General features: G+C 53.7%; 8 protein-coding genes and 1 non-coding gene across 9 annotated transcripts; 6 read left to right on the top strand and 3 right to left on the bottom strand.

Annotated features, from left to right (window-relative positions):
• Positions 1-775: 775 nt before the first annotated feature.
• On the top strand, positions 776-863 carry CC84DRAFT_t71. Its single transcript has one exon. It is a non-coding gene; the product is annotated as a tRNA-Cys (tRNA).
• Positions 864-3,555: 2,692 nt separating this feature from the next.
• Positions 3,556-4,822, top strand: CC84DRAFT_1095827 (protein kinase; the record flags this gene model as incomplete). Its single annotated transcript, XM_018174635.1, has 5 exons — positions 3,556-3,665; positions 3,717-3,912; positions 3,962-4,343; positions 4,396-4,743; positions 4,794-4,822. 5 exons carry the CDS (start codon positions 3,556-3,558, stop codon positions 4,820-4,822), a joined length of 1,065 nt encoding a protein of 354 aa, XP_018033812.1.
• A 315-nt stretch (positions 4,823-5,137) lies between these two features.
• Positions 5,138-6,312, bottom strand: CC84DRAFT_840263 (uncharacterized protein). Its single transcript, XM_018187613.1, has one exon. It carries the CDS (start codon positions 6,110-6,112, stop codon positions 5,459-5,461), a length of 654 nt encoding a protein of 217 aa, XP_018033811.1. The 5' UTR covers positions 6,113-6,312; the 3' UTR covers positions 5,138-5,458.
• On the bottom strand, positions 6,097-6,949 carry CC84DRAFT_1165678 (mitochondrial FAD-linked sulfhydryl oxidase-like protein ERV1). The gene is made up of 2 exons (XM_018178772.1): positions 6,797-6,949; positions 6,097-6,709 (listed from the first exon to the last, which is right to left on the bottom strand). Exons 1-2 carry the CDS (start codon positions 6,895-6,897, stop codon positions 6,286-6,288), a joined length of 525 nt encoding a protein of 174 aa, XP_018033810.1. The 5' UTR covers positions 6,898-6,949; the 3' UTR covers positions 6,097-6,285.
• Positions 6,950-7,275: 326 nt separating this feature from the next.
• Positions 7,276-8,320, top strand: CC84DRAFT_1188149 (uncharacterized protein; the record flags this gene model as incomplete). The annotated part of the gene is made up of 4 exons (XM_018180975.1): positions 7,276-7,320; positions 7,389-7,406; positions 7,454-7,657; positions 7,712-8,320. 4 exons carry the CDS (start codon positions 7,276-7,278, stop codon positions 8,318-8,320), a joined length of 876 nt encoding a protein of 291 aa, XP_018033809.1.
• Positions 8,321-8,459: 139 nt separating this feature from the next.
• On the top strand, positions 8,460-10,161 carry CC84DRAFT_840069 (uncharacterized protein). The gene is made up of 3 exons (XM_018187612.1): positions 8,460-8,579; positions 8,650-9,710; positions 9,760-10,161. The coding sequence occupies exon 2, from the start codon at positions 8,669-8,671 to the stop codon at positions 9,665-9,667; it is 999 nt and encodes a 332-aa protein (XP_018033808.1). The 5' UTR covers positions 8,460-8,579; positions 8,650-8,668; the 3' UTR covers positions 9,668-9,710; positions 9,760-10,161.
• CC84DRAFT_1218770 (uncharacterized protein) lies at positions 10,052-10,533 on the bottom strand (the record flags this gene model as incomplete). The annotated part of the gene is made up of 3 exons (XM_018183030.1): positions 10,052-10,138; positions 10,189-10,401; positions 10,453-10,533. The coding sequence occupies 3 exons, from the start codon at positions 10,531-10,533 to the stop codon at positions 10,052-10,054; spliced, it is 381 nt and encodes a 126-aa protein (XP_018033807.1).
• Positions 10,534-12,064: 1,531 nt separating this feature from the next.
• CC84DRAFT_1095641 (uncharacterized protein) lies at positions 12,065-13,770 on the top strand (the record flags this gene model as incomplete). Its single annotated transcript, XM_018174623.1, has 2 exons — positions 12,065-13,231; positions 13,282-13,770. 2 exons carry the CDS (start codon positions 12,065-12,067, stop codon positions 13,768-13,770), a joined length of 1,656 nt encoding a protein of 551 aa, XP_018033806.1.
• A 1,317-nt stretch (positions 13,771-15,087) lies between these two features.
• CC84DRAFT_1058365 (uncharacterized protein) lies at positions 15,088-16,845 on the top strand (the record flags this gene model as incomplete). Its single annotated transcript, XM_018173562.1, has 1 exon — positions 15,088-16,845. A coding segment is annotated over one exon (1,758 nt), but the record flags the coding sequence as incomplete, so codon positions are not given.
• Positions 16,846-17,528: the final 683 nt, after the last annotated feature.

Raw genomic sequence — 17,528 nt, 5'->3', positions numbered from 1 at the left:
TTGTCCTTGGTCAAGGCTTGCAGTTAGTACATGTCCTGGCTCTCGAACTGATTCATCGTTCAGATCGCCATCGATGAGCCCTTTGCGTAAGAGAAAAAGAATCTGCAAAAGGGTTAGGATGTATCACCTCTTAGCTGATGATCTTCGGCTTGTTCCCGCGCATTTCCCACGAACAGGGCTATTACCTGTCTGTTGATAGGTAAGTAAAAGCATGGAGTGAAGTGAAGATCAGCAGGATCAATGCTGTCTGTATCGTGAGCAGTATGATCGGTCGCGAGCACTCACAACGACCGATCGTAAAAACTGGAACTTTGTAGCTGTGAGAAATGGGAGTAGACTATTAAATAGTACTTTTACAACGGTATCATACAGTGTGTTTCTAAAAGTTGAGGTGTGCTCTAGAAGTCCAGTTTTTTGTGTCAGCCGCTGTGACTCAGGACTATGGAATTCGGATTGTTATTGTACGGTGAAATCCAATTGAACTTCATGATTGTCCAACATTTATCATACATTTTGGGTAGTATTGCAAAATTATATGTATCCTGTTAGGCAAAGTTCGACTGGGAATATACACGCTAACTGCCATGGTGAGCACTGTGTGATGCTTCCTTCGCTGCGGGGCAGCGAACGCCATATTGCACCATCGCACGATGCGAACATGTAATTCTTACAGTGTTGTCAGCTCGTGCAAAGGTAAATTCACGAGAATTTTAGCTCTTTCACGTGGTATATAAATGACTTCACTTAATATTGTGGCTAGGAAACCATGATTCCTGCGGTGATAGCTCAGTGGTAGAGCAGCGGACTGCAGTACTCATACTCGTGGTTTCCGAAGGTCACCAGTTCAAACCTGGTTCACCGCTTTCCTATAGATTCTTTTTGGTTCCCTGACCATCTTGAAAGCTTCATGGGCTTGGTTTGAAAGTCCTCCCGCTTTTTGCGGCACACAAAGCGTAGGCCCCACGTACTGGCTCCAAACCAAACCTGAAAATCATAGAGGATCTGGCCGAGTAACAAAGCTAAACGTGCAAGCCCACAATCTCGGTCACGGTGATTCACGGCTGCGCAGGTAGATATAGAGCGGAAAAACTCTTGCACCATGGTCTGCGCTGATAAAGGAGCCGTCTAATAGGGAGACGGGGTATCAAGACTGCTCCCAAAGAAGTGAAGATGGAGAGCTCTAGTCTGTGTAAACTTACGGATGAACACGTGGGGATCCGGCCTTCAATGGTAAGGGTCCGGGACCCTGCATCTACGGTTGCTCGCTCAAGCCACGTGCTCGAGTTGGTATCCCTGGAAGTCCACGGCCTGACCAAATAGCAGATAGCTATTCAACTTCGCGGGCTTACATTTTGTGGCACTCTTTTGTAACGTTGAAGCAACCATAGTAGTGAAATGGGAGGTTGAGATGGCTGTGTTCTGCGGCCACGAGAGAGTGATTATGACCGCTACGCAGATATTCATGTGTTCGCCAATGGCCATTGCTTGTCAGTGTCGAGTTCTCCGAAAGTTGGCTAGTAGCGTTTGTAAGCTGCCGGTGATCCAGACTCTAGTCAGTATCACGGAGACCATATTCGATGCAGGAGTCGATAGAATGGATAAAGGCGGCAGGAGTGACTGCTTCAGGTGCGAAGGCAAGAGTCAGCCGTGAGGGTATTCATAAATCATGGCGGTCCGAAAGTGGCAGGGATGGTGTTCGGCTGGCAGTCTGAAACGGTTCGAGAAGGTTGGCTCGAGCGAGATCAAACACGGACTCTGGAAAACAGAGAGCGGGACGTCATGTCTAAAGTGGCAGAATGGAGCACTCCATAGACAAATGAGCCGTTGAAGCCGCTTTGATGGGGCGCCGGTGGTGGGTAGAAAGATGAGTTGGAGGTGTGCTGTCCAATGGTCTCGGGAGTGTAGACAGCCGCATGGATAGGCCGTCTGAGACGTGGACACGCTAGGTATAGGCGCCGCAGAGATGCAACTCGACCCCTGCAGGATGGTTCGCAGAAACGCAAGAGAAGTTTCAGGTGCTGCCCTACGAAGCTTGGCCTGGACATACAACCTGATACCGGTTGAGATGTGACGATGGTCGGCCTCAGGCGAGGTCGACCAGATCAGAGACTATTCCAGAGTGTCTGTAATTTGAAATCCGGAAGGGAGAAGCCCAAACGCGGACGGAGCGGCACAAGCAGTCGCAAAGTACGTGACCGCGCAGGCGCAATGCTGGGGAATGTGCCGGACGGACGACGAGATGGGGCGGTGCAGTCGGGGTGTGAGGTGCAGAAATCACAGGACTGGGCCTGGAGTGATTCACGATGGAGTTGCCATTGGGAGCGTGAGACAGGCACACGGCGGCGGGCCAATGGGCGCAGCGCAGCGGGTGTTTCCAGCGCGAGCACAGTCCCAGCGGCTAGCTCGTCGCGGCCGGACCCTCCCTTCTCGCTCGTGCGGGCGTTGGAGTGGGCTAGTGATGGTCCAGTGCTGCACCTTTGCGATGGCAGGCTCGGGCGCGCGTGTTATAATGCGGTGAGCGGTCCCAGGCTCCTTGCGCCCATCCCACCCATCCACATTGCGACCGACTGCGTGCTGCGAACTTGCATATTGTCGTCGTGCCGCTTCAGGACACAGCTGCAGAGAGCGCCCCGCCATCCCGCCACGGCACCACTGCTAGTACGCAGCACCCGCCCCACGCGATAGAGCTGAACCCTTCTCCTGGCGAGCCCCAGACACGGTAGAGCAGAACAAGAACGCACCGCTGCCACGTCTGCACCCGAATCACTCGCTCCTGCCCTCCCTGCTGCCGTTCCTGCCTTGCGCACGTCGACAGTGAACAAGGCTGACTTGGCAACCAGCTCACATCGCGTAGCGACAGGCCCCGCCGTGAATCGTATTCCTCCAGGCGCCCCGCTACTCACACACTCACCCCTCCTCTTTCTCCTACGCTGCCGCCTCGCTGTTGGTCGACCTGCCGCCAGATTTGCGCTCCGTTTCGCCCGCTGTACACGGCTCGCAACCCGCCCGTCTTCGAATAGGAGCGTTCAAGTTGCACGCGCTGCAACGCAGAAGGAGCGACCGTCTGCACGACAGACGGCAAGCCAGACCCACAGCGGCTGCGACATCTTCGAATTGGTATGTTCCTTCCCCTGATCTCTGTTGCAAGCTCCGTTGCTCATGCGGGCTTGCATGGTGGGCTCTGCCAGCCGTCATGCGCCTTGTGTGTGGGTGGCCATGGGAGTCTTCAATTCACCCACCACCTACTTCACGGCAGCAGGCGAGCGAGGTCCGCACTTACTGCGCCTTGAGTGAGCTCCCTTCAACCGCGGCCCAAGGGGCAAACGATTCGCCGGCGACGCCTTCCTGCTCGAGAACAATACGCCGTCGCGTTTCCACCAACAAACAATGGAATACATTGCTGACTGCTCTTCTCGCAGATACAGACTGTCACGGTAGCGATAGTCTTCCATCGACGACTGCGCGGCTCACCGTTTAGCGTCTCATAAAGCGAGCAGCAGCTCATCTCGGTATCCGCCTCGCGCATCCGCGCAAACCCCCTCGCAAACCGCCGCAATGTCTCGCGCAACCGGTGGAAGCGGCAGCTCGCGGAAGATATCCTTCAACGTGTCGGAGCAGTACGACATCCAAGATGTGGTTGGCGAGGGAGCATATGGAGTCGTCTGGTAAGCTCTGCTAGCCAGTCTGTCAAGTCACGGTTTCTGACCATGGTATAGCTCGGCGCTACACAAGCCATCAGGCCAAAAGGTTGCCATTAAGAAGATCACACCATTCGATCATTCCATGTTCTGTCTGAGAACGCTGCGAGAGATGAAGCTCTTGAGATACTTCAACCACGAGAACATCATCTCCATCCTCGACATTCAGAAGCCGAGGAATTACGAGACTTTCACCGAGGTCTATCTGATCCAGGTAGGTGGCCTCCAATCTCGTGGCGAAACCATGTGTTGACGATTCGCAGGAACTCATGGAGACGGATATGCACCGTGTTATTCGCACGCAAGAGCTTTCCGACGATCACTGCCAGTACTTCATATATCAGACGCTGCGTGCTCTCAAGGCGATGCACTCGGCCAATGTTTTGCATCGTGATTTGAAGCCTTCCAACCTGTTGCTCAACGCCAATTGCGATCTCAAGGTCTGCGACTTTGGTCTCGCACGATCGGCCGCTTCTACCGAAGACAACTCTGGATTCATGACGGAATACGTTGCCACGCGTTGGTACCGAGCCCCCGAGATCATGCTAACGTTCAAGGAATACACCAAAGCCATTGACGTATGGAGTGTGGGATGCATTCTGGCCGAGATGCTCAGCGGCAAGCCACTGTTCCCTGGAAAGGACTGTTAGTATTGTCGCCCACAGCACTAGGACATCCAACTGACCCTTGATTGCAGACCACCACCAGCTCACCCTTATCCTCGACGTTCTGGGTACACCGACTATGGAGGACTACTACGGCATCAAGTCCCGTCGGGCTCGCGAGTACATTCGGTCGCTTCCTTTCAAGAAGAAGATTCCGTGGAAGGCCATGTTCCCCAAGACCTCCGACCTTGCTCTCGACCTTTTGGAGCGTCTGCTCGCGTTCAACCCTGTCAAGCGTATTACAGTCGAAGACGCCCTGAAGCACCCGTACCTTGAGCCGTACCACGATCCCGATGACGAGCCTACTGCCGACCCTATTCCAGAGGAGTTTTTTGACTTCGATAAGAACAAGGACAACCTCACCAAGGAGCAATTGAAGCGTACGTAGCCGAACTTCTGCGATGAATTTTCGTGTGCTAATATTACATAGTCCTCATCTTCCAGGAAATCATGCGATAATCCCGTTCTAACTTGCTGTAGCAGCAATACCTTACTCTGCTTCGAGCATATGTGGGCGCTTGGATAGACAGGTCTTGGAGAGCAATGAATCTACGGCCATCTGAGCAATGAACATATCTAAGCTCTCATGCAGACTAATGAGCATGCGGGATCGGTTATCCCGGATCCCAGAAGACATGACATGTCTGGCTAGCTTCAGGAGCACTGGGTGGAAATCAAGTACCCGGGTTTATTACCAAACGAATCAAGCATCCCATAAGTCAAATACTGCCGAAGATTGGTGACAAAAAAAATGCTCCGCGCACGCCTTTGCCAACCGCGATATTGACGTTAGATGTCGTGACAAAAGATAATTTATTGCCCACTCGATCTTCTCAACCTGGACCTCTTTTAGCAAAGCGCATCCCCACTAGTCGCCTCTGGACTCTGTCATGACGAGACGAAGGACCTTCATCAACACTCCTGCCTCGCACTCCATCGTCCCCTTACATCGTTACAAATGTGATTACGGAAACCACCAGAAATGGGAGCGGTCACCGGAGCAGGGCATGTCAGGCTCTCCAGTATCGGATTCGGTGACAGCGGCGGTAGCTCCGCGTGTGTCCTTGTCGTCGTCCCATGCGCAGCCGCATTCCCTCACCACCCGTGTTGTCTCTCCCTTTCACTCAACGCAACCACACTATATCTCTCCTCGTATCTCGGCAGCGTTGACACGCTCTCCCTGCCTGCACACTCCTCCCTCGAGACGTTCCTCTCGACTTTGAAGACGCGGTGACCCGTGATCCCGTTCACGGGCAGGCCCCCAACTGTAGTGCTCCGAGAACGACGATGGTCACTTGCTACGGCTACGGAGCGGCGATGCGCTTCTGCGTCGGGGAGAGCGGCTTGGTGCGCGCAGATACGGGAGGTGGCGAACCAGGTGACAGCGAGGAGGATGAGGAGGAGGAGCAGGGTGCGAGGGCGATGGCGGAGTCGCGATTTAGGTTGGACAGGGTGGTGATGTCTGGGGCGGTGGTGATGTTGGTGTGTTCGTCGGAGGAGGAGAAAGGGAGGATGTCCGAGGGGGCCATTGTGGTAGATTTGGTAAAAGGGGAGGCGCGGGTCGAGGTTCGGGGATGGCATCACGGGTGATATACGTGAGGGCGTGGAAGTGGTTGGGTTAGCTTTGTCAGTCGTCAGTGGTAGCGAGAAGACGCTGGAGCAATCTTGTCGGCCCTCAGAAGTCAGAAAGATCGTCAAATCCTGGTCCTGTGGCATATGAAGCCCAAGGAATGCGCGGCAATTGCTCATGTAAAGACGTGCTGAGTATGGCCATATAGTACACTCTTGATTGGAGGCCACCCTGCCGAAGCTGAGATGGTATCCTAACGCCGCCCAATGCCGTATACCACCTCATATGTTGCGAAATCGCGCTAAGGGTATCTCTTCTCATATACAAATATCATACACGCGATGCTCTCCTCTTAGAAATCGCATCGTCCGTCCTTCCACCCAGTCCGCCACCTCTCCTCCCACCTCCTACAATCAAACTCTTTCTTCCCCAGCTTCACGTTGACAGCGTTGTGCGCCTCGCACATCCACTGCCCAAACTCCTCCCGCGAGCTCACCCGCGGCGCATTCCCGTTCGCCATCCACTCCTGGAAGTCGCCTGCGCAATGCCAACATGGATAGAGCTTTGCGAACGTCTTCATGAACGTACTAGTCTCTGCTTGCTTCTCCGGGGATGGCTTCTCGGGGTATTGCGCGGTGATGGAGTGGAGCAGTGTCCAGGACGACCGGCCGAGTTGCGCGACGTCGGGAGGGCAGTCGGTGGGAAGAGCGGGGCGCTTTTTGGTTGTGCTCTTGGTCATGGCGAAGAGGGAGGATACGTCGGTGCAGGTGCGGCATCTGCGTTGCAAAGTGAAGTTAGAACATTTATTACATTTGTCCTCAAGCTGTGTGTGCTTGAGGCGCATTTGGAGCTGGGTACTTTACGGCTTGCCATCTGGTCCCAGTACAACGCCCTTGGAGAGCTTGGGCACTGGTTTTGGGTCCACTTGCTCCGTTTCCGGTTGGTCTATCGGTCCTGGTGCCATGATCTTGTCCAGCAATCGTGCGTGTAAAAGAGTGTGGTGTTTGTATTCACAGTGGTGCCATGCTTTGAAATGCGCGAAGTTCGTCCGGGAAGCGCTAGTCCTTGTCGCGGTGCTCTGCGGGAGCCGATTGGGCAGCTAGACGGCATGCAACTGCACTGATCACTTCGTCCCATCTTGCTTCATCTCATCAGTGTTCCTTTTTGTTATCTGACGGACTCATGGATATGAGATGTGATTGATATATTGCTAATTGTTCAAGGGGAGAATTGCTTTCGAATCGACCAACCAGCATTGCGACCCACACCTTGGCTTAGGCTATATATTTGGACTCAGTGCTGCACTTCCTTCATCATCCCACCTTTATCCAGATATAACCAAATGAATGTGCCCGTCGCTGCGAATGTTCTTGGAACAATAGGCGCTGTATGTTAATGTTTCCCGATCTGTCGTCATAAGGACGCGTGTGGCCCCGCGGGACTAACTCTTCCTAGGTCTGCTGGTCTATACAGGTTTGTTGCTCAATCTTGGAAACTAGGACCATGTTGACAAAAGGCAGTTAATTCCGCAAATAGTGATCAACTATCGTCGTCACAATGCTGTTGGTCTCCAGCCTACGATGATGATGCTGTGGGCGTGGGCCGGCGTGCCGCTCGGCGTGTATAACATTGTCAAAGGCTTCAACATTGCGTTGAGGATACAACCACAGATCCTGACGCTGCTAAGCTTGGTAACATGGATCCAATGTTACTACTATGAGAAGGTGATCTCCTGTGGAACAAGCTATGAAGTGTGAAGTGGCTGACTTCTTATGCAGAAGTGGTCGATTTGGCGCTCCCTTGCGCTTGTAGTTCCTGTCGCCTGCATCATGGGCGGCATACAAGCAGCTCTGATCATCGCTCTGCGCATCGCGCAAGACAGGAATGCCCAATGGCCGCTGATTCTCATGGCCGTCCTCTCGGCAGCGTTGCTTGCGGCTGGTGTGCTTCGGCACTACCTGGACATCTACACTCATCGCACTGTCCGCGGGATCTCTTTCCTCTTTGTCGGGATCGATGCTGCTGGAGACTTGTTCTCCTTAGTGTCTGTCTTATTCCAACAGGAGTTAGATATTCTCGGCCTTGTCATCTACGGGACGGAGCTCATCTTGTGGATCGGTGTCTTCGCATGTGGAGGCTACTACAACCTCCTGCCCTGGGTTCGGAGCAGGGGAAAGCGTGGAAAAGCAACGAACAATGCCGCGGGCAATGGCGAACTACCGACTGTCTGTTCGAGGACCAGCGGCCGGCAAACTGGGCCGCCGGTGGAGGCCATTGCGATGCACGACTTGCCTTCCAGTACTTCGGTCTTCCGCACGCCATCTGGGGAACTTGAAGTCGTGCGTCATCGATCGCGGGGTAGCATCACTGGGCCGTCGGACCCGTGAGTATAAATGGGGGAAGAGGCATGTGCGTTTATCTGAAGTTAGAAAGGGAAGGCACGCTCGTCGCTGCCCTCCGCCCGCACAAACCCTCCCGTCACCGCCTGTAGCGCCCGTAACGCCGTCAACTTCACGTATCCACCCTTTCTCCCGGCGTGCGCTTGCAATTTCGGTTGCTCGTCACTCGACAAGTGTTTGTGGTTCCCGGCTTCACCAGTATCTGTTTTCTCGCAACATTCACTGCATGCAACAAGCGCATAACAACGTAAGGAAACCCCCCCTCAACCTCGAGCAGTAACGCTCGCGCTTACAACAGTGTCAATTGACTTCAGTAGCTGAGCGTTCGTGGCTACCATGAGCACTACCAAGGTCATGTCTCTCAGCTCGACGTCGGGCACACCGACACCTCCCAATCCAACACCGTATACCGATTCTGCTACCAGCAACGAAAATGTTGCACATCCAGACTTCGACGCTGTTGGCCGTATACTCGGTCCAATACAAGAAGACCTGAATGAGCGAGCGGACTTCGCTATGCTACCGAGCCCTCCCATCAACACCCCCGAAGCATTCTCCCCTGCGCCGTCCGTCTTCTACCGCCCCCATCGTAGCCGCGGATTCAGCCTCCTTGGAGACCGTCTAGCCATGCTCAAGCTTCACGAGTGTGGCTCACCTCGTGGAGATTCAGATTGCGCCTCGAGCAACCGCTCCATCGTGACCTCTGTTGAGGACGAGGCTGAGAATATCGCGGATGATGAGAGCTCCACTGGCCGCTCGGTGGCCAGGAGCGTGCCTGGATATGCTCATAGCATCAACAAGAACGTAGCGCCGCTCATCTCTCCTACCCCAGGTGCTATTCCTATTGCGCTCGGCTCGGCTCGGCTTAATCCGCGCATCGAGGAGTATATTATGTTCTCGAGCAAGGACCTACCCGTCACCAGACCTGCAAAGGGCACCACTTCTTCTACGCAGGCTATCCCCGCGAACAACGGTTCCCATACGCGTGGTGGTTCTTTCGACACTATCAAGAGCGAAGGCGCTGTCAGCGGAGTCACGGAGAAGAGTACCTGGGCCGAAGAGATTGAGGAGAACGCCGAGCGGGCCTTCTTGCGTTTGGAGCAGCTGGCTTACGATGAATGCGTTCGCAACCCCAGGCGTAGCATGGAGGAGCACTACACCGAGCGCCTTCAGCGCCTTCTTGCCAAGAACGACCGCAAAGTCAAGCTCAAAATTAGCTACGAAACCTCTACGGTGAGCTCAGCTAGCGCATCGACAATCTCTACGCAAGCTCCGACTGAGGTGCCCGAGGATACCGCCGATGATGCCACCGCTGAGGCTGTCGCTAAGGAGTAGAAAACTGTCTGCAACACCAAATCTGTTTACTGCATTTTGTACGGTGAGTTGTGCCGCGACTATGCACGTTTAATCTACTAACGGTCTCACAGAGATCAGTTTATGACGGCGCGTTGGCGCGATCGATTTGCTGATCATGGCGAAAAGTGTTTGGGACTTTACGGGTCTGGCTTTCAACATGAATAGCCATCTGCACAATACTGGGGTCATGATCACGATGAACGAAGCATAATCCTTCCCTCATGGCATTGATCTTGCCATGACTATGTACACTAATATAATCTTGTCCTCTGAGAACCTCTTGTACTACCTAACGGCAAATAGTCGGAGGGTCCAACCAGCAGTGCATGTGACGTTGTTTCTCAGCGCTTGACAAGCTGCCTTTTACGAAGCTTGCTTTGCACCAATAGCTTGCAATACACCCACCGCGAGCAGAATTCCAGCAGAGGGTTTGTCATTCACGCGCCAATACTAAGCCCCGTGATCAGCGTCATCAAACGATTCACCGGCCAAGTACTCACGCTTGCACCAGCTCCAAAGAGCAAGGTGATCAACAGGCTGGCAGCAGTCTTGTCGGCAAGGTCCACCAGGCCCGTTTGACTCCATTTGTAGTTCATAACGCCCGCAATCAAAAACCAAACGCTGCCCTCGTACCAGCCAATCTTGGAGGCGCCACGGAGTTGAGGAGGGAGCTGGTTCGTGGATGGATGCTTAAACTGCTCGAGGCCTTTGGCCTGCGGCGCGTGTCAACGAATGCGTGTCAACGAGGAAGCATGTGCGTGTACCGTGTGGCCGAGACTTAGCAGGCCGCATGCGAGGCCAGTGCCGAAGAGGACGGGGTACGACCCGAATGTGCCCGAAGCCATTGTGAGTGACTGGAATCTACGAGAGTTGAAGTTGTGGTGGTAGCTTTTGTGGCCTGGCTATGGATGGTGACGGTGTTAGAATGTTCACGACGCTAGTGCCGAGGTCTTTCTGCATTGGCGCGAATGTCGCTCTCGTATCGGTTTTTCATGTACTGTAGATAAGATGAACTTCAAGGGAACACATGCTCCTGATTCGGCAATTATATCTCCTCAGGATGGTGATGTGTAAGCTGTTGCATGTTTTATTTTGATATGTTCGTACCTGGTTCATGATACCGCGTCTCTAACCAGGAAGGCTCTCATAGCACTAGTTATCTGTGGAGACGGAACCACACAGGTCTGGGCTGGTGGCGGTCAGTTCTCATTTACATACATGGCACTCACACGTGGCATATCTTCTGCATAGTAATTGACGCGCTCAATTGAATCCGGCAGAGCAGTAGCGCATTGCATTGTAACTACTTCTTTGTGTGATAAGGTTATCGATATCTGCCCGCACCTCGGCCTCGCCTCCGCATTCTTGGGCAACGGTACCAGTGACGATGTCGGCATGCCCAAGAGCGTAATGCGTCAGCGCAGCACAAGCCGCCAGCATATCGCAGATTGTTTCTGAATCTGCGGTTCCACGATTGACATTGCTTACTCGCGTCAAACCTTGGACGTCGCCTCAAGCGCTCGTGCATCAGCACGCAAATCTGGCTAGTCTCGACGTATGCCAAGCTCCCGCCATACCTTCGCCGCATGCACGCTGCAAGCTCCCCGAGACTTGCATATTCTTGACCCGATCCGCCTGTGTTGGACGCGAAGTTCTGTGCATTGCAACGTCTACCTATCTACCATCTCCTCGGCGACCTCTTACGATCCCGCTGCACGTTCTTTAGATCCCACCGCCGGCACCGCGGGGTCGGTGACCGTCAGCCTGACAAAAGTGAGTTGTTCCCGCCAAAATCCGGCCGGGTGCACCGTAATCCATGTAGCCTCCGCTGCATCCGCGAGGTCCCAGATTGTGCACTTGTTCTGCGGTTGTCCCATTAGCCCGCTGAGCTAGGCGCGCTCCACCTGAGCGTGTCCTGACGTGCTTCTTCCGCGTGCTTCCTCCAGCTATCAGGGAACCCTTCAACACTTTGTCAGCCTCCGGAACATTCGGCTCCAACCCGGCTCCCTGTACTCGAGACAACTCGATCTTTGTCAGTGATAGTGCTCAATTAGGTCAGAGGCTAACCAGTCAGTGCCCGTCGTACCTGCCTTGCATCATGGCGCCGTCCAGGTCCCTCTCCGACCGCTCCTCCCCGTCCCGTCCGTTACCTTGCCCATATCTACTGCTTTCGTCCCTGAGTCCACGCCACTAGTGGTATCTCCTTTGAACTCTCTAGACGAGCACACGAACATCGCGCCGGCCGCCTCCGACGAAGACTCCACCCGAGTCATCGATATCTCCATAGCCCATTCTTCGTATGAACAATCGTCCGAACCAGATCCGACGCCCTCTGTCGCTACTGTTGGCGGGCCTAACAACGACACGGGTACGCAGATGAAGGGCAGGAAGCCGGCAATCGCTGCTGCCGGAACTTTCTTTGGCCTGTTCACTTATTCACAAGTATATCAGAATGCGATCTTTCCGCGCATTACCCCGCCGTCGGAACAATTGGAGGAGAAGAATTGGGTCAACTCATCCCGTTCATGGCTAGACAGGAGAGTCTGCAATTGGTTTGGGCTCTGTGGATTGGCGCATCTGAATCAAGCGCATTGGACAACAGCAGGCGGTGTGAACATCCCAGCACCCAATAACAACAATGAGCACGAGAAGATCGATCTCAAGGAGTTTTTGGAAAGTGCCCGAAAACTCCCTGAAGACTGGAACCACAAGGATAGTGAGGCGCAGAACGCATTCGATGATAAGGACCGCGAGATACCGCAGTACGTTTTAGACCATGCACCACTCATTCATCTGTACTCTGGCGAGGAGTATTGGCCTTGCGATATGGGGGAGCATTTGTTTCACACCACACCGCATCTAAATTACACCCCTCTTCAGGCCGTTGACGATCATCCCACGCTCGACAACCTTTACGAGCTCAATAAGTGGGGCCGCTTTGTGTATTTGCAAAGTGACGACAATGTAGAGGATTACCCTGAATGGTTGGGAGGCAAGAGTAACGTTCCTGAAGTCCCAGATGATCCAGAACCTGACGGCGAACCTGAACAAGGTGGCCATTACGAGGAAGATAAGGATGGCGAGAAATCCAGCTGGTTCAATGTTGGCATCGGTGATACTATGGAAAGAGGCGGCATCCGTTCTACTGGAATTGTTAACACCCGTGTCCCAGCGCCTACCGCTGTACCAACCAACACTCCAGAAGGCGAAGAGCTCGTAGATGTGGCTGACGAGCCTTGGCAATCCGAGCTTCGTCGGACGCTTCAGAAGCGAGGAAAGAAAGTCGTTGGAGGCAAGAGCGATGCGCCTGCTGTGCTCATTGTAGTGCCGAAAGAAAATGGTGTTGTAGATGCTTTTTGGTTTTTCTTCTACAGCTACAACCTTGGCAACTCCGTCTTCAACGTGCGCTTCGGCAACCACGTTGGTGACTGGGAGCATACCACCGTGCGCTTCCAGGATGGCGTTCCGAAGGCAGTGTTTTTCAGTGAGCATAGCTTTGGAGAGGCGTACACCTGGGATGCTGTAGAGAAGTCTGGCAAGAGAGTAAGTGACCATGAAAAGCGGTGTAACACTAATGCTAACCTGACCTACAGCCTGTTGGATTTTCTGCCACTGGTACTCACGCCATGTACGCTACGTCCGGCGTCCATCCGTATATTCTCCCAGGCGGTATTCTCCATGATGTCACCGATCGTGGACCACTTTGGGACCCGACCAAGAACATGCACTCTTACACATACGACTACAGAAGAGATGAGCTTAAGAGCTCCAATCTGACTCGAGATTCACCCATAGGCTTCTTCTACTTCATGGGCCACTGGGGCGACAAGTTCTACCCTCTCAGCGACTCTCGACAGTACAGGTTCTTGGGGCAGTATCACTACGTCAATGGCCCGCTTGGTCCTCGCTTCAAAAACCTGGGGAGGAAGGAAATTTGTCAGGGAAACGGCGAATGCATACTAAAGAAGTGGATTGGCGAAAAAAAATCGCGTCCATATGTCAAGCGATATCCACTTGTGGGTCATGGAGAAGAGATGAGCGAAGAAGACATGCACCGCTTCGGCGTGAAAGAAGTCGCATGAAGACCGTTTACGACACGTTACGAAAGATGACGACAATCATTTTCTAGCATTATTCATCGAATCCACGTACAGGAGTGGCGCGTGGGTTAGGTTTGGGTCATTCTCGGAGGCGTTCACCGGCTGCGCCTGGATTTGCATGTCAATTTGCATTTGAAGGACGATACCAATACAAGTTGCACTTTGTACCTATGTATCATACTACCTGTCCTATAGCTGCTGCACGGAAAGCGTAGTGGGCTACACAAGATAGATACCTAGAGGGGCGCTATTCATATATTCTGCAGATCTTTGTACATCGAAGGCTGGCCGAACTCCGGCGTTGCACAACATGATCCTTTAATAGGCAGGACAGAGGCTGATATCAGACTAATGTGTCGCCTTACCTACCTATCATGCTGAAGCGACCTAACAGGGGCTTGGGTCGATGCCACGTTGACTAGTGAGCGGCGTCAACGAGTAATAGAGGTCAGGGCTTGTTTGCGTGCTTTTCACAGCACGCGTGCTATGATGTTCTCACCGGCGGCTCGACGGTGCCTCTCTATGATCTGCTGCCGTCATCGAGTGCTGCCGAAGACTCGGCGGAGTTACTTTGCTTTATGATTAGAAAACGAAATGCCAGGTTGCTCGTGGGAGTCATAATGGGGCATCCTAGGGTTTCGCAGGAGAAAAAAAAACATCCCCCTGCTCATCTCATCATCAATCAGAAAGATGGCGAAAGTACCCGAGTGGTGGTGTGCAGGCACGCGGCCAAGGCCAAGTGCAGCCACAGCTCTGACAAACAACGAGCTATCTGCCTTATCAGCCGGGGCAGGGCCCCAGGACTCAACGTTGAGCTGTACACATTGCTGTCTTACGAGAGACGCCACACCTCTTCAGTCTCTATATACATTATTCTCCCGGCTTCATCTTAACTTGCTCGTCGACACGCTGTTCGACCTTTGTTTCCGCGGGAAGTTAGTCTTGTGACCCAAGCGCTGAAACGCGATCGCCCTATTGCGTCTTAGCGGTGTATGACGGCGACCATCTTGAGCTACATACTCTACTTATCACCCGCCCCAGGCCTGCGCAGCCAAGGCCTGTTTGCCCGCTGGACACATAGGCTGCACACGACCCGACAAGACATGCAACCCATATTACAATAGCTTTTCCCTTTATTTCCCGATCGTCGAAGCATCGCGCGTTCCCTGTACCATCGCACGACTTCCTTGGGTCAGTTCCCCGCTTTAGGGGACCGACATCCAAGTACAACAAGCCTACAGTACCATAGTGCTGCACTCTCCGGAGTCAAGACAGTCCCACGTGAGACAGAGAGTAACCATGGCTTTTCGCCAGCAGCAACGCCCGCAATCTGCTCGCCAGATCTCGTACCATGAACCGCCGGCCGAGATCGGAACCACTTCCTCGCCGCAGCAGAAGAGAGCCCTCGAAGAGTCGGAGGAATGGGTTCTCTTCTCACCGGGCGCGCCTTCTACCGCCGCCCGCACACATACAACTTCGACCGAACGAACACCGCGCACAGCCGGCCTGTCGCGCCTGAGCGACTTTGGCTCTCTTGACACCGCCGCACGCTCCCATGGGGACGACGATGTAACTGAAGAGGGAGAGGAGTTGGATAGTTTGGACGACGGCCTGCACGCATTTCACGAGCCGTCCGAGTATGCAGGGCCATCAAGCAGGTTGCAGCAGAGTGGCGATACCGTTCTGCCGACGCATGATGGCTTGGGCACATTCCAGACCGATGCCGATATGGCAGAGCACATGTGGCAGTTCGAGAGACAAACGCCGCGAAGACGCCAAGCTCGACGGCGATCGAGCGTGCAGCGACGACTGGATGCCCTGGAGGAGACGGAGGAGCTCACTCAGGAGCAGGACAGGCGGCAGCGGATAGAGCAGTGGCGACTCGAGCAGAGCAGAGCGCTGCTCGAAGAGATCGAGAGGGAGACCAGACGCAGGCGCAGAATGAGTATCGTCAGTGCTGCTCGCAGCCGAACGGACAGCGCCCACCATGCCATGAAGAGCACCACGTCACAGGTCGCAAGATCAGTGTCGGATGGCCAGAGCGAAGCATCAGATGAAAGCACGGAAAACATGTCGTTCTGGCAGCGGCTAACAAGAAGAGTCATACGCGATTTGATGGGCATTGATGAGGATACACTGTCAGTTATTTTCGGCGAGTCATTACCTGACGAGGTAGCGACAGGACCCGCTGAGGCTCCCGAAACGAGGGCTTCCATCGACGCCACTCTTAGAGCTATGGACGCTGAAGGCGTACCCGACGAAGACTGGCAGCATCGGCTTCTCGAAAGAGTGGCACGGGAGCTCGGCATATTGGTGCATCAACTGTCTGAGCATCCCGGTGCCTTTTCTACCTATCTTACTGCGCAAGATATGCCGGAGTATGCAGGCCTTTCTGCCGGGCAACCTTCAACTACTGTTGCGACCGACTCAACACCGTCCGACGTTACAGCTTCAGGCTCCACTCCCATGGCGACTTCGGCGAATTTTGCTCCCACATTTCCGGGGCAGCCCTCTAACGTATACAGCGAAGCATCTCTCTGGGGCATCGAAGAAGAACCCGAGTCGGTCGACCCATTGAATTCTTTTCGTGGCCCTCGTACAGCTCCCGCACTCGTGAACCACGCCGAGGAGATTGCACGCGAGCAAGAGTATTGGGAACGCGAGCTCGACGTCAAAATGGTCTTCAACTTCCTTTTGAAGCGATTCTCCTCGCGGCGGTCAAGTATCTCTTCGCAACCAAGGAAAGCTTCGAGTGCGCCGACCGTGGGTGAAGAGGCAGAGGATCCACAGGCGAGCGCGAGGAGGGCGGCTATCATTCGACAGAACCACCCTTTGGTCAGTCGGTCGAGAGAGCCGGTAGCGACAAGTTCGAGATCGAAGAAGAGGGAAGGCGCTACATATAAGACGTACTATCACCAACAGCCATCGCTGCGCAATCAGGTCCTCAAGAGCAACTCGTCAGTGACAAGCCAGAGTACCAAGAAGAGCAAGCGGTCCGGGGGTAGTGGACGTAACTACTGGGACCTTGGTGGCAGTGTCGGGTCTGGCAGTGTTATCGAGGGCAAGGCCTAGCAGAATGATGTTGCTCTCATACAGTCATGACTCCACAGTAAAGGAGCATAGTCTTTTTGGCAAGAATTTACAGCATAGATTTGGGGCCGGGGCGGCTACGGTGTGCGTTGGGTGTCATTGCATAAGCATGGTCGGGAGACAGCAAGGCGGCGGCATGGCTCCACCAGGTGGGAACGGCGCATCACACCTTCACTGGTCTCATTCAGGGTTTTAGGTTTGGCTTTCATCGCCAGTGGGCGTTCAACTAGGTAACGCATCGGCTTTCCACTTCTCCTCACGATACCAACAGAACGAAACGAATTAGCATATACTCTTGCGCATGATTGTACTACTAGCATTTCATCTCCAAAGGAAGGTTACATTACATCCCTTGTACTTTCGTCCGTTACATGGTTCATTGTCTCCTTCGCATGTACGTTCCTGTGGTCTCAGCGACCATGTCCTCGAGCCTGGTTCAGGCTAATTGAGATTCCGCTGCAAGGTGCACCTATAAGATTGCAGTGCTGCTGACTCTTTACCTGCAGCTTCCACACAAGGAACGCACTCAACTATCCGCGTAGATTAATGTCTCGAAGTAAAGTACGCATATTAGAAAACTCCGATCCTATGATGGAAAAGACTTTGTGAAGGAAGGATTTTAGTGACCGGTGCTAGCTAGCTGTTTGCGC

This window comes from Paraphaeosphaeria sporulosa (genome assembly GCF_001642045.1).
Source record: "Paraphaeosphaeria sporulosa strain AP3s5-JAC2a unplaced genomic scaffold CC84scaffold_7, whole genome shotgun sequence".
NCBI lineage: Eukaryota > Fungi > Ascomycota > Dothideomycetes > Pleosporales > Didymosphaeriaceae > Paraphaeosphaeria > Paraphaeosphaeria sporulosa.
This window is presented reverse-complemented; position numbering and strand designations above follow the sequence as displayed.

Bases quoted from the DNA above. Each gene is read 5' to 3' on its own strand.
- CC84DRAFT_840069 (XM_018187612.1), top strand. From the start codon at position 8,669: ATGAGCACTACCAAGGTCATGTCTCTCAGCTCGACGTCGGGCACACCG.
- CC84DRAFT_1165678 (XM_018178772.1), bottom strand. From the start codon at position 6,897: ATGGCACCAGGACCGATAGACCAACCGGAAACGGAGCAAGTGGACCCA. The intron at 6,710-6,796 runs GTAAAGTACCCA...TTTGCAACGCAG, and splicing joins CTGGGACCAGATGGCAAGCC to ATGCCGCACCTGCACCGACG.
- CC84DRAFT_840263 (XM_018187613.1), bottom strand. From the start codon at position 6,112: ATGAGCAATTGCCGCGCATTCCTTGGGCTTCATATGCCACAGGACCAG.